This window comes from Alosa sapidissima, chromosome 19, assembly GCF_018492685.1.
Source record: "Alosa sapidissima isolate fAloSap1 chromosome 19, fAloSap1.pri, whole genome shotgun sequence".
NCBI classification, from domain to species: domain Eukaryota; kingdom Metazoa; phylum Chordata; class Actinopteri; order Clupeiformes; family Clupeidae; genus Alosa; species Alosa sapidissima.
Genome location: NC_055975.1, coordinates 3838237 through 3855646, shown reverse-complemented (window position 1 = coordinate 3855646; position 17410 = coordinate 3838237). Strand labels below are relative to the sequence as shown.

Here is a 17410-nt window from a genome sequence, read left to right as displayed (position 1 = left end):
TTGATGGTAACCCATTGTCAGTCAATAGTGAAAGTAAAGTGTTTTGTCGTTGACTACGGTGAAGGTAGTTTCACTTTGCCTATGAGTTCAAATATTGACGAGTGCAGATGTCACAAACAGGTTTTAGTTAAATATGGTTTAGTGGAATACCTGTTTCATACGGTCTCACGTGCAAGCAGATTCCTTCAAATGTGCCGCTGACTATCAAAATACCGATGCGCTGTTTGAAGTTGCGCTGCTTGATGACAGATGTCATTTTCATTGGTTTAAAGGATGTTAAACCCAAAACACACCCATGACTGATTAAGAAACATAAGAACCACCTTTTTGCATTAACCCGCCCGACGTTTGATAACAAAACCACCCCGAATGTGGACTGAACAAACCCTTAAATGTATTTTAGCTATACGCCAGATGACCATGCGTTTTAGATCACCAAGATAGGGCCCATTAACTTCAGGATTAGTAAACATCAATAGATATTACTGTAAGTGCCGTCTTCAGTGTTTTATCCATGTTAAATACTTTATAATAAGGTAATGGTCAGTAAGTGTAAATAAAGCTATACTGATTTGTAATGGGTGAGAACACATGTAGAGTGTACAGTAATATTATTGTTATGATTATGGTTATGGTATTTGGCAGACACTTTTGTCCAAAGCAACAGTATATGAACACTACTTACACTAACATTACTTAAAAATAATAGTTTTAAAATGGAAAATAATAGTAAAAGATAATAGTTTCAAATGATCTCACAGGTCTTTCTACACACAGTGCCATCAGGGCTTCAGTCAACGCTGCTGTGACCTCAGACTTGAAAAGGGTGTCTGGTAGGTTCACTCTGTCACACAGAAACTGACCTGAAGAGATAATATGAGAGACAGAATCATAGGATTTATTTTAAAAGTGACTATTGAACCAGATCTTTTGAAACTCATGAACCCACATTGAACAACACATTAAATGAACCTGCTCAAAGCAACATGAAGCAAACAAGGGCTGTGTAAACATTGTCGTATCAATGATATACATTGCAGTATCTTTGACAGACTAGCAAAGTTATCCATACCAAAAGGAATGTCTCAAGCAGTTGGTATAAAACATGATTTAAAACACTTCAATAACTTAAAAAATGGGTGCTGAATCTTCCATGAAGTAAACATTAAAAAATTATAAGACAGCACTTCAAAAATACTTTTTTAATCGCCACACAGATTTTTAAGGCCAGGCACCCTTCTACTGGTACTGATGGTAAAATAGTGTTGTCCTACTCATTGTTATCCCCATTGTGTCCAGGGAAGTTCATTTAAAAATAATCCTTCAAAAGTCTTTGAATATGCCCAATTTAAGATAAGTGCGCCATTGTTCAAGTTCATCAAGGCATCCCAGATCTTCACCCAGAGAGAGACTCACCCAGCATGCGGCCCTGTGTCTCTCTACTCAGCCTGTGGAGCTGTGGCCCCATGTGCTCCCTGAGGCCCCCAAGGGCCTCCTCCAGCCACTCGGCCTGCCAGCACCAGCTCAGCAGGGGCCCCTCACTGAAATACGTCAGCGGAGGGAACTGGCCTGCCCCCCACCACTCACTGAGGACTGGAGATGGAGAGAATAAGGGTGATGTGGGTAAATCCATTTCTCATTCACATAGAATGGTCTATAGATTGAGCATACACTACAATCTTTCAGATTCTTTAATCCAACAATTTAACTCTAATAGAAAAGAATACTAGTCTAATCTGGTAGAGTGAGATATAGTGCATACTCTGAGTTCTGACCGAGTTTGCCTGAACTAAATATTGTAGAAAACTTTAAATATTTTACTCTTCTGAATAAACCAATGTTATGTTCTAATGTGTATTGGACAGCCACCAGAATGTAAAAGTGCAGTAGTAATTTGTTGGCGTTTCAGGACTTAACAGCCAGTGGGGACTTACTGAGCTGGTAGGAGCCGGTGCAGATGCCAGAGGGGACCCTAATGTCCAGCCCAGTCAGAGAGGCCAGCTTCCTCACCAGGTTGGCTCCCGAGGCTTTCCGTAGGTTGAGGAATAGACCAGAGAGTGATATTAAGTCACCCCATACGCGAGGTTTAACACATTGACATTCAGAAAGATTAGTATAGTATCTTAGCCACATACTACAGCCATACAACTGCCGGTTAGAGGGTTCTTACATGCAGAATTCAAACCGTCCAATGTCATATAAAATAATCTTCTCTCGATGAGGGATTGGATTAATCAAAAAACATATTTTGACTCACTGGAGGCTGCCAGAGGTAGGAATATATCCATGCTTCCCCCCTCAGTCTGGGGAATGATCCAACCTGATATCTTTTCCCAGAATTCCCTCACCTTGGGGTTAAGGACTGTGCTCTCACTAACCGTCAGTCCTGTAAATACATTTGACAGACATCCACCTTCATCAATTTTTGTAAAGATCACAGACCAGGCTCTAGCAACACAGCAAAGTCATATGACTAGTGCAGAGCCCATACAAAGGATGGCCATGTGTAGGGAATTTTCCAGTAATTAGACAACACTTTAGCTGTTAAATGTCTACTGGGGTGGTTGTTGTCTATTTGTCTACAGTACACTTTAAAGAAATGTAAACATTACAAGGATGATCTCAGTTCAGGGTTCCCACACCTTGGTTAAGATCAAGTTCAAGGACCTTTCAAGGACTTTCCAGGCCCAATATCCTCAAATTCAAGGACCTAATGTGTTGATAAATTTTAAGCGCGGGCATGGTCTTGGGCGCGGACATGGGCTTGGTCAACAGACCAAGGATACCTTGTCTCAGTTTTCTTTTATTTGACAGATGGTAGGCCTATTCTATTTTTCATGTTTGTATTTTGCATAAAAATGAGCTGAAATAAACTTTTTAACTGAAAAGTTAAACTTGTTACCATGAACCTGTTGGTTTATTCATCAATATGTTAAATTAAATATTTGGACAACAAACACTACATGCGGGAAACATGCAGAAATCACACTGGCCGTGTAGTTCTAACCAACGTAAATCAGGCATAGGCCCTACGCATAGGATATCGACAGAAGTGGTGGCGAAATAATGGAAACATGTTAATTAGCAGACGGAATTGTATGGAATTTTTTCCTCAAAAAGAAATTCAACGACTTTCAAGGACCTCCATTTATTTATGTCTGTTTTCAAAAACTTTCAGATTCGCAAACTTTCAAGGATTTCAAAGACCCGTGAGAACCCTGTATTTTGTTTTTCTCTTAGCTGTGACCTCCACAGCTCCTCCTCTTGTCCATGACCTTTGAGGTCAACTGTCTTAGGGAGTCTGGAGTAATAACAGCCTTCTTATAATTAACTTTTTTATCATGACAGTTCTTTTTTACTTTCATTTTCAAGAATTCCCTGTCCTATAAATATCGGTAAGACTTTGTCTACGAAAGACTTGTTGTTCTCATGCTTGCCTAGGATGCTTGTGTGTTTGCAACCTGTCTCCGGCGTCGTGGATAAAGCTTTGTACTCTGCTGTACGGTCGGCTTTCCTGTGGGATACTTTTTTGGTTCTTGGATCAATCGGTGGATTGATACTTTATTTTTACCACACATGCATGTACAAAGAAAGAGTGGACAGACAGACAACCAAACAGACCACGTTTTTTTGTTTTGCTCTAAAGATTGAGGGTGCAGTGTTGTGCCTGAGCGCGTTCATTGAACTAAAGTTCATGAACTCGTTCATATTTTGGGCGAACGTGAACTGAACGTACTGTATTACTGCCTGATAAACTTTACTGTGAACTCGTTCATTCTGGTGTCTGTGAACTGCACACTCTCTCAGTTTAACTTCCTTCAATAGGGTGCCAGATTTCTATGGAGTCAAATTTTAATATAACGTGGCCAAAAGCTATTAATTAGTCTTAATTACTAAGATCTCCAGATCAGTGATTTAGGCCTATCTGATCCGCCATTTACAATTCACAAAAGCTGGTATTGTGTTTCCTGGATCCTTACATTCAGGCATTCAAAGGAAATGTAATTAAATGGTATATTCTTTCTGCCTCCCAGATGCTTGCACGAGGGAAACATCCCAAAACAATGGTACCCATATAGTTGCTCTCTCTAGAAGTATTTCTCATGCAAGCTTCATGCAACCATGCAAAAACAATGAAACTAATGTAATTAAATGTTACATTAGTAACATTTGTTAACAATCTTAGCACTTTAAACATTGACAGCTTTGAAGTGCATGTATAATAATATAGCATACCAATAATAATTGTGATATCATAATGATAATTTGATGGGGGGTGAGTTCATAGGTAGGCCCTATGACCCCAAAGTATGCCTTGACTGGGCCTCAGGTCAAAGAAGTTTGAGAAAGGTGACATGCAGCAAGAAGGCGTCGAATGATCATTTAAATGAGTTTGATAACAAGGTCAGTGAGGATGGGGGAAATCTTATATTTCTATGCAAACTTTGCTCGCCGGCTTTCAAAAGGAAAATCTGCACTTCAGTCACATCCACAGCAAACCTGAAACGGCACATTGAACTGAAGCACCCGGCTAGCCTTCCAAAAAAAATCAAAAGACAGTCAAGATAGATCCTCGACCCTAATCCCATTAACTGCGTTCTATATGGGCTCTGGTAATAATTTTGAAAAATAATAGCTCGCAACAACATATGAAAAAAAGAACTATAAACTAGTTCATTCTTTGGAACTGTGAACTTAGTTCAACATTTTGAATATTGAACTATGAACTGAACTAGTTCATTTTAAAATTTGTGAACTGAACTTTGAACTAGTTCACATAGAAAGTGAACTTTCCCAACACTGTGAGGATCTGTGTAAATGTGTATTACTGTATGATGTAATCACACCTTGTATGATATGAATCTCCTCAGTGCTCCCATCTGTGATGAGGCCTATGCTCTGGACCCTCCGGCCCTGTGTGAGCCTCTCAGCCTGAATCAGAAGCAGCTCCAGGGTGGCAGTGCTGTGGTCATACAGCAGCGGCTCCACTGAGACACGGGCGCCAGCCAGCAGCAGCTGCAACACAACCATTGTTGAGCAAGTCACTTGCTCTTGTATTTGCAATTGCGCAAACTTGTACAAGAGCAAGAAAAGACAAAAGAGGAAGAACTACTGACTAAACAATATTCTTTAAATACAGCAACTATTTATGTCAGCATTCTTCTGGCTTACCTCATATGCAGGTACTCTGGATGAGATCAGGACCAGGTTAACACAAGTTGGACCTGTACATGTTCTGAAACTTGACAGCTTAATATGTGACCTGTGTGGAAAAAAGGATGTGTTGTTGAGCATGTGTCATATTTTGGTAGGCCACAACACCAAATCAGCATTTCATTCTTACCAAGCAATGTCTCACTTTACAGCTGCAGACAGATTAAGATACCTCATTGATGTTGTAAGTGATGTCTGCTCCATGTTGGATCTTTTGCATGGAAAAACCACATCTTCTTTATTTTGCAGTGACAACTGTGACCGGCACTTTTCCTAGACACAGATGAAAACAGGGATGGGCAAAAACACATCAAAATGTATTTTAAAGGGACACCAGGCAAGTCTGATGCTTTTTCTCTACGAAACTCCCCCTCGCTTGGTCTGAAGCTCTTTTCATTTTCTTTGCGTCTTCCGTCAAGGGTTTTCTCTGCTTCTTTGCCGGCTCTTGCCATTATACACACGTTTGCAACAATCGCTAGCGTTTCATTAGCCTGCCTCTGTGCTGTGGATGCAGGATGTAAACTGATCTGCTTCGGTCGGCGGGTACGATACACTGATCTTGAAAGCGGGATATTCTTCCTACAGGCAGTAGGGGCGGGCGAGAGAGTCTTCATTCGCCCTGTAATGAGTCATTTAACCATATACCGACTTACGAAGATGAGTAATTAACACAAAAACGTTGCCTGGTGTCCCTTTAAAATAAAAAATTAAATTCCCTAATTTTAAGTTAAAAATAAACTACAAAATATAGAAGCCACGCCATGTATCAAAATAAAATACTGTATGTTTGTATTTTGAAAATACTAAAAACACTCTTTACAGGGAGCATGAAATCACTTTGCATATCCATAATGTCATCTGTCTATTTAATATATACCTTCACCAATACACTGACTATTGATTCAGTGGACAGTGTTAGAGAGCAACAGCTTTTCTCTGCCTATGAGACATGCCATAAACCTGCAAACAGTCAACAGATCAATTATGCTGACCTGCCTGTTACATCTCATAGTCTAAATACTGTATCAGAGATGCACTCAAAAAGTCACGACTAAACTTGTCAACTGGTACAAAGTGGAGACAAGTCTCTGACATTGCCAATGCATGCCCAGATTGCTTGATGTAATGCTGTTCAGGAAGGATCATGATCCTTTTGTTGGTTTTTAACTAACTGGGTACTGTGTAAGCGCTAAATGGTGATATATTGACGCCAAGAGGTAGCCTAGAAATATAGACGCACCCTAGCGGCGGCAAATTAATTTGCTCAGCCTGTACGTCTAGTAGCAAACCATAGGGATTTCTATTGGCTGACGCCGTGGACGTCATCCAATCACAGCGCTTTATTTTGTTAGAGAGTCTTAAGGCGGGCTTAACAGGATAACGACAGTCCTGCGACGGTGAACAACAAGGAAGGTGGCTATGGCGAACGAAGAGCGGTTGTTTGAATCGGCGTTGGCGTCAACTTTGGAGGAGTTGGACTTGTGCTTTTCTTTGAAAGTTGAATAACACAATGCACTTAAGTCATTCCTTTCGAAGAAGGATGTATTTGCTAGCTAACGTCATCCTGCTCTTTGTTCTGATTGGTCGTAGCGCTGGCCTATTGCATGCCTAGGCAGTTTGAAAGACAATTCTCTGCCTGCCCCTTGGATTAAGCGAGGTGAATGGGTCGATTCCAGACTATACATTTCAATGATATAAGATGGCCCGCCAGGCTAGCCAAGAGGCATAAATGTGAATTTTCCATCGTGTTGCTTTAGGTGGTACATGACGCAACTTTTTATATATGTTGTATATGTTATATATGTACAGTATGTGTTATATATATATATATATATATGTTTTCCAATTGAATGATTCAAGTTCTCAAGAAACTTGAGGTTGGTGTGAGAGGGAGTCTATTGTATGTGTGTGTGAGCAACCTACACGTTACTCATCTTGCACCAACCAGTGAGAGGCTCCAGTGATTTATTTTTTTGCAGTTTTATGTCATCACATCACCAAAAGTATTGATTTTACCAAACATAGTTGGCAATATTTTTAAAACTACAAAAACACACACTAATAAAGTAAGTATTTTGATACCAACCCAATAAAATACAACTGACAAAATACTATTTTGTAATAATAATGTATTTTAACATATACACCAAATTAATATCCACTAGAACTTAAATGTGAAGTCCTTGCCTTACCCCTAAAATGACCAGAGATGAGGTTAGTCCCATTCCTGATGGTTTCTGGTGGCCATGAACACTACTGGCCTGTGATCCAGCGGTCCAGCTGTTACTTAACCAGGCTCTTCTAGATTTCACTGAGCCTCCTATTGGAGAACACAAACCTGTAGGTCAGGGGTGTCAAATATACAGCCCTGGGGGTTAGATACAGCCCGTAAACAGGCCTTATACATCGACTATGTGTAATATAATAAGCATCGATATGATATGATCAATTAATTAAACCTAACACTACAAACCATCCTCAAGTAGGAAGATGCAGAACAGGAAAAATAAGGTTTGCTGCACTGACAATTATATTTTGTTGGCCTAGCCGGGGAAATAAGTATTGAACACATTTTCTTCAGTAAGTATACTTCCAGTGAGGCTATTTGCATGAAATTTTCACCAGACATTAGTAATAATAGTAGTAGTTATGTGTAATTGTGAAATGACACAGGAAAAAAGTATTGAACGTGCCTCCTGAAATGTCTTAAATACTTTGTAAGTTATTTATTAAATAATTTATTAAATCACTTGTAAATTATTTGTAATGACAGCTTCAAGACATTTGCTGTATGACGAAACTAATCAGTCGCAGTATTCAGGTGTGATTTTGGCCCATTCTTCTAAACAAGTCTTTAAATCTTGAAGATTCCAGGGGTCCCTCTTGTGAATCCTGATAATTGTCAGAACTGTTCAATTGGAATTAAGTCAGGGCCTTGATTTCCTTTCTCTGAAACCAATTGAGAGTTTCCTTTGCTGTATGCTTTGAATCATTGTCCTGCTGGAAGGTCTAGCCATGTCTCATTCTCATCATCCTGGTGGATGGCAAGATGCTCCTGGAAAAACATGACTCCATTCATCATTCCTTCAACTGTATGAAATCTGCCAGTACGATGAGATAAAAACAGCCCCACACTATGATGCCTCCACCTCCAAACCTCGCTGTTGATATGGTATTTTAGGGTTATATGCAGTACCATTTCTCCTCCAAACATGATGTGTAGTATGACATCCAAACGTTAAATTTTGCTCTCACCTAACCAGACTACATCCTCTCAGTATTCCATAAGCTTGTCCAACTTTTAGTTAACAAACTTTAAACAAGCTTCGACATGTTTTTCTTCAGTAATGGAAGATGCAGTGATGTTCTTTCCACTTGCAGATAATGGCCCTAATGCTGCTTACTGGAAGATTCTGAAGTTTTGAAATGTATTTGCGACCAGTTCTATTGATATGTTTTGCAATAAGGTTGCGAAGGTCTTGGGAGAGCTATTTGCTTGTACCCATCATTAAATCTTTCTTGTGTGACACCTTGGTAACGAAAAACCTTTTTATAGCCCATCAATATGTACTAACCCAGCTTACTGTATATTAATTTGCACAGATAGGAGGGATAATTACTCTCTAACTACTTATAGATTTCAGCTCATTCCTTGCCTTGGTGTACTGTTTTTTCTAAACGTATTTAATACTTTTTTCGTCATTCCACTTGACTTTATTACCGTAATTTCCCAACTATTAGCCACGGTTTATACGTTGATTTTGCAAAATTTCTTCAGCTATGAGGTTAATACACGAGGCAGTTAATATGGTATTAATATGGTTTTGTTTTTTTAACTTGCATAAACCACTGTCCTGCAGCTTAAACACAATGTCGCTAATACACAGGAAATTACTGTAGACATAACTCTACTTATGGTCAAAAATCTACTTACTTTATTGTTTGATTTTTTTATATGTGTGGATTACTTGAGTTAATACTAATGTCTGGTATTCATGCGAATAGCCTCAATGGAAGTATACTGTTTATGCGTTCAATGCTTATTCCCCCTCTGTATTCTCTATGCTGGTAAAAGGCTGATATGGAAGCTACATGTAGGATATTTCAGGAAAGAAAGAGCAGTATGACAGCAGTACATGCAGTACATGATAAACCTATATGCCTTGACAGCTCATAAGTGGGTGTAGTAAACTACAATCTGATACCATTCAGGACAATTATAATGACCATGATAGCCTTCGTGAAGTCTCCTTCTATAAATCTGGCCCACTGCCTAATATGAGTCTGACATCCATGCTATAGGTCTAAGTTAACCCAACAACTGTGTGATTAAAGACATTTACAGACATTCACCATAGATCTTGGTTAATGTACATGAATAGTAAATCATATAATTATCTAGTTGACCCAAAAGTAAAAGTTGGTGGATTAGATTTAGTCATTTTTCCACACTTGATGGAAATATTCACATCCAGAATCAAAACTGCATATTGGGCTCACAGGTGGACCTTATCTGGAATATACGGTAGTACATACTCTTGAATTCTGCGGCCTTTTCCCTGATGGCCTTTCGTATCATGTGCTCTCTCAGTCTCTCCTTCTTCTCCTCGGTCTCGCCAACGGTCTCGTTCAGGGTGCCATACACCTCCGCAGCCTCCCGTGGTGTCAGGTAGTCTAAGCTTGAGGCACAGTTGATGTAGTGAGTTTTCCAAGCCCCAAACTCCCTGTTGGATGGTGTGTATGGCAGGAACCAGCCCCGTCGCACACACCTGTCCGTCCATAAGCAGTCCTAACAGATATCAAGTATTTTGAGAATAGCAACACACTGATCATTACAAATAATAATACAGAATACTATATAAGATTGCTTTAATTTATATTACACTAACAACACATGCATGAGGACAGACTATGGTTTCAATTCACCTGTTCTGCCAGAAACTTCCAGTGCCAGGACACCTGCACAGCCTTGCAGAGCTCCATGGGATTAAGAAAGGAGAAGATGTAGAGAGAGAGGCAACGAGGTAGCACTGATGTGAAATCCATGTGTTTGATTGGCACCACTTCTATCAGCCAGTCTCTAGCAAACCTGTTTACATGATTAAGAATAGCCATAATTCAACACTCATGTAACTAACTGGTTTACAACCTAATCAAATAAACAGGCAAATATTATCAAACATAACAGATAGTCTGTTCTGGTTATGCAATTAGTTGACAAACAATAGTGTGATGGTCAACGTTTTAATTGGCTTTACTTCCGCTGTGAATGGGAGCATCTCAAAAGTAGGTCATCCATAAACTGTTTCCTCTGCTGGTCAGTCCACAGGTCAAACCAGTGAAATATTAGAGTTGTTCTCTCCTGAAAGAGCTAACAAAACAGGCAACAGCATTCGCAGCTTAATACTTCCATTGGATGGCAAATCAGGGAATATAAAAGGCTGTTTCTAGCTTACCTGCTGATTTGATGATTTATTAATGATTGGTGTCCAAGCACTAAATCTGACATCCGAAACATTTTCATTCAGTAATCCGTCGATTCCGTCCATTAATGGGGGTTGGTAGTCTCTGGACCTACGATGCCAAGGACGTTGCTTGCTGCTTGAATTTAGCGACTCAAATTCCATCTAGCCAGTCAAATTGACGGCACATAGGCCTAAAGATCCAGAGGCCTCTGCAATTGCTTCGCAGAACAAACTTTGGTGATTACCTAATGCAAATCATTGCAATGTAACACAATTTGCAACGAAAGGGTTGGCGTCGACATCAAACAAACATAAAGGAAACTACATTTGAATAGAGAGCAATTTCTGAAGTTTTCAGACAATGTTACCATAAACCTATGAGCGAATCACTCCTGTATTTCCCACGAGCATTCTCCACATAGCTATGGTTGTACCACATTACCCAGCTAGGTTTCCTTAGAAACATAATAACAAAGGAAGCAGGCTACTGGTCCAAACAATTGCGCCTCCATGGTCGGTGTTTACTATGGGTCGGACCCAACGAAGTGGAAATGCAAGGCTCAAATAATCACATTTTTTCTATCCATCCATTGAATAATGCAGGCCATCTCTTCTTATTACAGCACATGCAAATGGAACGCATGCAGAGTCTTTCGAGAGAAGTGGACACATAATAAACAAATACGTTTTCTCTGAATTAGATTTTTATTGACATTCATAAACCTCTAAAAATAAAATTCAAACAAATCAGGAAAAATCAACCCGTTCCCATGCCAATAATTTCTATTAAAATTCACCTTAAATTAAAAGTAAACAAAATCTGAAATATACAATATTAGGAAAAAAATAAAATACACCTTACAATCACCTCAGTTTCAGAGTCTGTAATTAAAACATTAAACTATTTCATAAAATCGTAAAAGTAAGGCAAATAGTAAAATATTGTTGTCTTTTGATACCTTTACTCAGTGCATTACATGTTATATGTTAATACCCTTCACCCATTGTGGACATTTTACCAAATGCACACTCTTAGGGGGAAAAAAGTGTTTTTTCAGTTTGATCAAATGGAGGAACATTTAAAGACTACACTGGCAAGTTCTACAAGACTTAAAAGTTCTAGACAGAACTATTAAGGTGTCAGAACGTCTGCTTCTCTGAAGGCAAGCTGAGAAACCCTTGAAAGTTATACATGTAGGTAAAACATTTACTGTAAGAGTGTACATATGGTTTAAAAACACAATAACTCACCAGTATATTTGTACTGTAAGAGGTGAATGCTGGCATGATCACAACATCAAGAACATTACAGTGGTAATACAGACTAATTAGGAAAGTGCTTGATGTGACAAAAGCATAGATATGCATAAAGAAGTTTGACTGGACTCAAACTGCTCGTCTTAACACCCAAAGGCATGACATTACCACAGATCCTTTGGGAATCATTCCCAAATTGTGATCAGTTGGACAAAGTCCACATTTGATCAAAGCCAAATGAGCATTTGTCTCAGTGTGTCATCTAACACGACACACACACATGGGGCAAGCAAAGCATGCCCCTGAAGCCACTCTCATTCACATAATACTGAATCCATGTGATAATGTGTCATATGTATTGCTGCTTCACCCTATTTTGATGCTTGATGGTGCAGGTAAAGAGATATGTACAGCAAATGGAGCTCTCCTTGGTAGGCATGGCACAGTCCTGGGACATTACATGCTGGATGTCCGGGGCACGTCTTGACTATCTGCAAGGTTGAGCTTCAGTCTACAGGCAAAATCAGTTAAGGATTTCCAATCTGCTGCTTAGCCATTACAGTTACCATGAACACAATATAAACATTCTATGGTGAAATGTAGGATTCTCTCTTAAGCCCAATTCACACCAAAGATTCGCGACGAGACAAAACCATTGCAGAAAGGAGTTGCAGCTGTGTGAATTAAATGTTGCACGTCGTTGCCAGCTGTTGCAAGCCGTCACAAAGCATTCTCCATGTCTAGTCGCAGTTGCAAGGTTTTAGAACGTTGCAGCAAGTGGCTGGTTTATAGAATGTTGCAGCTCATCTCGTCGCGAATCTTTGGTGTGAATTGGGGTTTATGGTAAGCATACAGTACAGAGGATAAAGGATACATTGATGAACTGAGCTCTTCCAGCTGAAAAAGAAAACAGGGGAAATAACTTCAACCAGTAAAATGTATTTTTACTTATCACTTATCACAATATGTATAACATATGAGTAAAATACGTGACTCAAGTGGGTTGTGACTGCCTACATGCTTTACTCACATTCAATAGTAATTTATCCATGTTGGCGTCACAGGCTTGCTTGTGCTGGTCTTCTGGCTTCTCATCCATCTCTCCGTACAGATCAAAGTGCAGCCTGGCAAGTTTCTCCTGCATCTCTCTGACATGTTCCATTTGATCAATAGAGCACTCGTTACCTGAACCAATAGAGAAGGGGGACAGAATTACTGTGATGTTGAATAATGCTTTGGATGAAATCGCCTAAATATCAATGGGGTCCCAATAGACCCCAATACTCTAGCACTGATCACATGAAGTGGACCAGGAATTGTTTCTACATTGAGTAAATATATATATATATATATATATATATATATATATATATATATATATTTTTTTTTTTTTTTTAATCTAAATACGCCAATGTTTTGTGAATGGTGGGTGCTTATTTTCTTACTTAGAAAGATTGAAATAAGCCCCCAAAGCTTGTTGTTAGATGACATCATATAAAAAGAAAAAGAAACAGTACACTTAATTTCAGTTTACACCAGGTGTTGCGTATGACTTACCAAAAGCTTGAAGTTTACCGGAGTGAAAATCATTCAGTAAACTGAGAAGGCCCTTTTCCATCTCCTGGACATCGGAGACATCTGTGAGGAAGGTGTGTTGGGTGGGGGCAGTCTGTCCGCTCTTGCCTGATTGGCTCTGTGGTCTTGGCTTGTCTCTCATTCCCCTAAAGCAGAATGTATCCATTGATCAAACACTTCAAGGCAGCACAACCCTATGAACTTATTATTTCAGTGCACATATGGCTATATGATTGTCACTACAGTATATTACACTATTCTATATGCTATTTCAGGAAAAGGGTGTTTGAAAAGTGTTGAGTGATAATCTAAACACAGTATTTTACATGCTTACTTGTTCCAAATCCATACCTTTTATACTTGTTCTTCTGACTAGAATGCGTACCCATGCCACTAAAGCCAAGGTTTTTACTTGATGCATTTTTCCTGGCTGTGCTGGGAGGACCAGATTGGGAGTTTGTGGCTGGCCTAGGGCTTTTACGTTTAATCTTCCTTTCCTCCATTGTGGAAACCTATGTGTACACACCTTGAAAATGTCAACGGAACAGCAAGCATAAACAAAACAGTGCCATACACCAGTCACAGTTTTAGAAATGATAAGTGAAAATCGACTTCAATTGATACTGTTGAATAGAAAACGGTCAAACGATTCCCCCCGCCATGCACTTATTCACACACATTGTAAATTGTGTGTGGATTAATCACTCTGCTGCATATGACATAACTAGTAAAATAACCTGTTCTCAATCGTTGTCTAGCTATTTGGTTCCAAGCTCTTCACTTTAGCTACAATGCTAATCAACGGCTGATCTTCCATGCGTCACCAAATCACTTTGCTAAAACAATCCTTCAAACGGTGACAACCTAAATTAATTTACATATTTACATACACAGTTTAAGTTTAGCAGATAGTCACGACTGAAAGCCAATGGCTCTCATAAAAACATGAACCACTACCAACAGGTCTAGCTCAGGCTAAAAAACGAGTTGCATTAGTTAGTCTGGTTAGCTAATCCTGTATTTGGCTTGGCTGCACACAAACCACTAACCTTAGTATATCAATGAAAAGTAAACAAACCTAGAGTTAATGTTACTGTGTGTACGATGTTTCCACTACGCCTTAGCATAAAACAGACACTATTTTATCGCTGAAATATAACTTAAAAGTAACTACAGCTGCCGCATCCTCGCGAGTTGACATTCCACTTCCTGGTCTTTACGTGCTGTCATCACTACGTTCAGCTGTAGAAGATACGTCATCGCACACAGCACTACACTGGATGTAAACAATTTAGGCCTATTTGGCCTGCAAAATGCTTAGTATAACCTGTATGTTTAACAGTTAACACTAAAGTAGAACCGTGTAAATAGATACTGACAATGTCAAAGAATAATAACTGCATTCTATGCTATAGGCCTTAGCTGGCGTGTAGATAACCAGACTATTTCTAAATACTAAATATTTTGATCTATTTTAATAAATTAAAGTTTCAAGTTGTTTGGATCAATGAAACAACGTAACAGTGTTTTGTTTTTCACGATTGTCAGTAATTTCGGACTACTATGCTTACAATACAGGGACAATGATGCTTAACCTTTTGGCCAAGTTTGCTGCTGTGCAAGCAGGCCATGTTCTGATTAGATAGAGGACCACGGCGCTTGTCAGGCTATCGCCAATCACTAAGATGTCAACGTGGAGGCGACGGTCAAAATATAATTGCAAAGGTAACCACTTGAATCAAGTATAGCTTCATGAACTTACTAAACTTTGTGTATGTTTGAATTTTTGGGTGATCAATAAAGTATCTATCTATCTATCTGTATTCGTTTTGGATTATAGGCATATTTCTCGCGCCTCAAGCACGTGCTACTGCTTCACATTCACCTGCACACGCCATTAATGATTGCTTTCATAGCAGTGTTTTGCCACTTTCTCTTTACAGCAAATCGAGAAGACAAACATGTCCACAGAGGCCCAGACAGAGTGGATATACTAACATTTAAATACAAGGTGGGGTTCTCCTTTATGGCCATTTAAAGTTGAAATGTCCACCCCAATGGCCTAATTCATGTTAACAAAATATGTGAATGAACTGTAAACTGCCACACGCCTAAAAATACATGTTTTTGCATTAGGAAATGTGTAAAATGGACTCAAGCTCTGATTCAGAGTCCGACGCGAGCCCTAGGTGGTCAGACACCAGCAGCAAGGTGGGGCTATAGATATATCAATGTCAGCAGCCAGCAACTATCTTCATGAATGTTTAATTTACACCTGACACTGATTTTAAAACCCTGATGATACATCACTGGACCTTCTATTTCTCACCCAATGGCATGGAAATAACATTATATGCACAATGGAAAACAATTACAGTGTTATCTTTACCTGTCTGGATCTCTTTGGTGTCAGGGCAATGTCAGCAGTGCAGCAGAAAGAAAAGCTGCACAGAAACTGCCATCAATGACACACAAACCGACTGGATGGCATAATGTGGTGAGTTATGATGAACATTACTGAGCGTGTGAAACAGAGAGCACCTGACTTTGGAACCAGAGACCTCTTACAGTCAGCTGGTATCTGGGTTTCCAGTCTGTTCATTTATTTGTAGACTTGATTAATGTCAATAGAAACAAATGAATAACAAACAGAAGATCAGCTATTGAAAATGTTCCAAATGGTACTGGCAAAAGAAAAAAATCAGTGGTCTGCAGGCCCCCATTTCAAGATTCAGTACTTTATTGCCATAACAATGTGTTTGATGGGGATTTGGCTTAGTGTGCTCACAAACAGAGAAGGCAAAACATGCATAACAGTTAACCACCCGCTCATAACTCTCAATCCATAAAACAATAAATTATACAAACCATCCCATAGAAAGTAAACACAAAACAAGATTAAAATAAAACAACATAAGTGGTACTAACCATAAGAGTATAATAGATAGATAGGTAAATAGGCAGACCACAATAAATGTGTGTTTATGTAACATTGCTGATACACCCCTTCAGTGTATAGATCCGTATGATGGAAGCTCAGAGGATTCCTGCACCTCCACGAATGATTCCAGACGGCCAAAGAAGGGCAGCTGCCGGTTTTGGGTAAAGTTCCGGAGAGGGTCAGCCATGCATGGCCCTCTCCCCAAGGAGGTGAAGAGGAGTGGCCCAGCTGATGGTGCAGGAGACATCCACATGTTAAGCGACCCAGAGATTGATATCACCAACCAGAAGGGACACTGGCCATCTAGCGATGTGAACGGTTCAGAGGCAAAGGTGTTAGAAGATAGCGGCGTGTTCACCAAATCTCTTTCTGACTCACCTAGCCCCGTGCTGTTGACTGATGGAGGTGATTGTGTGCAGTCTTTGCATGGTCCATCCAATGAAAACAGTCAAGAGACAGGAACACAGCCACCTGACTATATCTCAGGTCATGATTCACTTTTCAAAAGGAAGCTGTTTCCTGCCCAGGGTGAAATGGGGTATTGGAACAGGAAAAGGCAATGTGTGACTAAAATGGGCAGAGAGAGCAACAGTCCTTAGGTAAGTACAGCTGGATGTAACTGGGAGAGGCAGTTATTTGAAAATAAAAGACTTTCATGAAGTTGTTTATAGTATGTCATCTGTTCTCTCAACAGTGAAATGAAGGAGCCACAAGATCAAGCACTGAAACATTTTGAGTTACCTTATAGACTACTTACACTGTAAATAAAGCACTTGGTGGTACACTTATGTATTTTAGTTGTTAATACTATTAATGAAATGAGAACAAACAAATATTTAGTAGTAATTAATGTATTAAGTTGAGATCTTACAGAATAGTAGAGATAAGAAAATGTTGAGGTGTATTTTGAATCATGGTTCTGATCTCCATTGGGAAATTAAAACTGGTATGAATCACA

General features: G+C 39.4%; 3 protein-coding genes across 8 annotated transcripts in view; 1 reads left to right on the top strand and 2 right to left on the bottom strand.

The window, feature by feature from the left end:
• The window catches only part of LOC121693389 (epithelial cell-transforming sequence 2 oncogene-like), a 22368-nt gene extending 11145 nt beyond the window's left edge, over nucleotides 1-11223 (bottom strand). For both annotated transcript variants that reach the window (XM_042072782.1, XM_042072783.1), the window contains exons 1-12: nucleotides 10671-11223; nucleotides 10473-10585; nucleotides 10141-10303; nucleotides 9751-10003; nucleotides 7407-7534; nucleotides 5387-5487; nucleotides 5173-5263; nucleotides 4848-5016; nucleotides 2258-2386; nucleotides 1935-2027; nucleotides 1417-1593; nucleotides 760-863 (exon numbers count right to left, since the gene is read on the bottom strand). In XM_042072782.1, coding sequence (XP_041928716.1) covers nucleotides 760-863; nucleotides 1417-1593; nucleotides 1935-2027; nucleotides 2258-2386; nucleotides 4848-5016; nucleotides 5173-5263; nucleotides 5387-5487; nucleotides 7407-7534; nucleotides 9751-10003; nucleotides 10141-10303; nucleotides 10473-10585; nucleotides 10671-10841 — 1692 coding nt within the window. In that variant the 5' untranslated portion in view covers nucleotides 10842-11223. The remainder of the gene's footprint in view (nucleotides 1-759; nucleotides 864-1416; nucleotides 1594-1934; nucleotides 2028-2257; nucleotides 2387-4847; nucleotides 5017-5172; nucleotides 5264-5386; nucleotides 5488-7406; nucleotides 7535-9750; nucleotides 10004-10140; nucleotides 10304-10472; nucleotides 10586-10670) is intronic.
• The window catches only part of LOC121693391, a 20103-nt gene extending 2693 nt beyond the window's left edge, over nucleotides 1-17410 (top strand). The window contains exons 1-7 of one of the 4 annotated variants that reach the window (XM_042072784.1): nucleotides 14713-14793; nucleotides 15090-15236; nucleotides 15455-15522; nucleotides 15648-15722; nucleotides 15925-16008; nucleotides 16524-17051; nucleotides 17147-17410. In XM_042072784.1, coding sequence (XP_041928718.1) covers nucleotides 15197-15236; nucleotides 15455-15522; nucleotides 15648-15722; nucleotides 15925-16008; nucleotides 16524-17051 — 795 coding nt within the window. In that variant the 5' untranslated portion in view covers nucleotides 14713-14793; nucleotides 15090-15196 and the 3' untranslated portion in view covers nucleotides 17147-17410. Of the gene's footprint in view, nucleotides 1-14712; nucleotides 14841-15089; nucleotides 15237-15454; nucleotides 15523-15647; nucleotides 15723-15924; nucleotides 16009-16523; nucleotides 17052-17146 lie in introns of those variants that run through there. The other 3 variants (XM_042072785.1, XM_042072787.1, XM_042072786.1) reach the window with 3 other exon arrangements.
• Nucleotides 11371-14744, bottom strand: ccdc28a (coiled-coil domain containing 28A). Of its 2 annotated transcripts, none has more exons than XM_042072788.1 (6): nucleotides 14590-14744; nucleotides 13863-14023; nucleotides 13494-13657; nucleotides 12967-13121; nucleotides 12811-12833; nucleotides 11371-12447 (listed from the first exon to the last, which is right to left on the bottom strand). In XM_042072788.1, exons 2-6 carry the CDS (start codon nucleotides 14012-14014, stop codon nucleotides 12393-12395), a joined length of 549 nt encoding a protein of 182 aa, XP_041928722.1. In that variant the 5' UTR covers nucleotides 14015-14023; nucleotides 14590-14744; the 3' UTR covers nucleotides 11371-12392. The 2 variants fall into 2 exon arrangements, with proteins under 2 accessions (XP_041928722.1, XP_041928723.1); XM_042072789.1 differs by having other exon boundaries at nucleotides 13863-14037; nucleotides 14590-14742.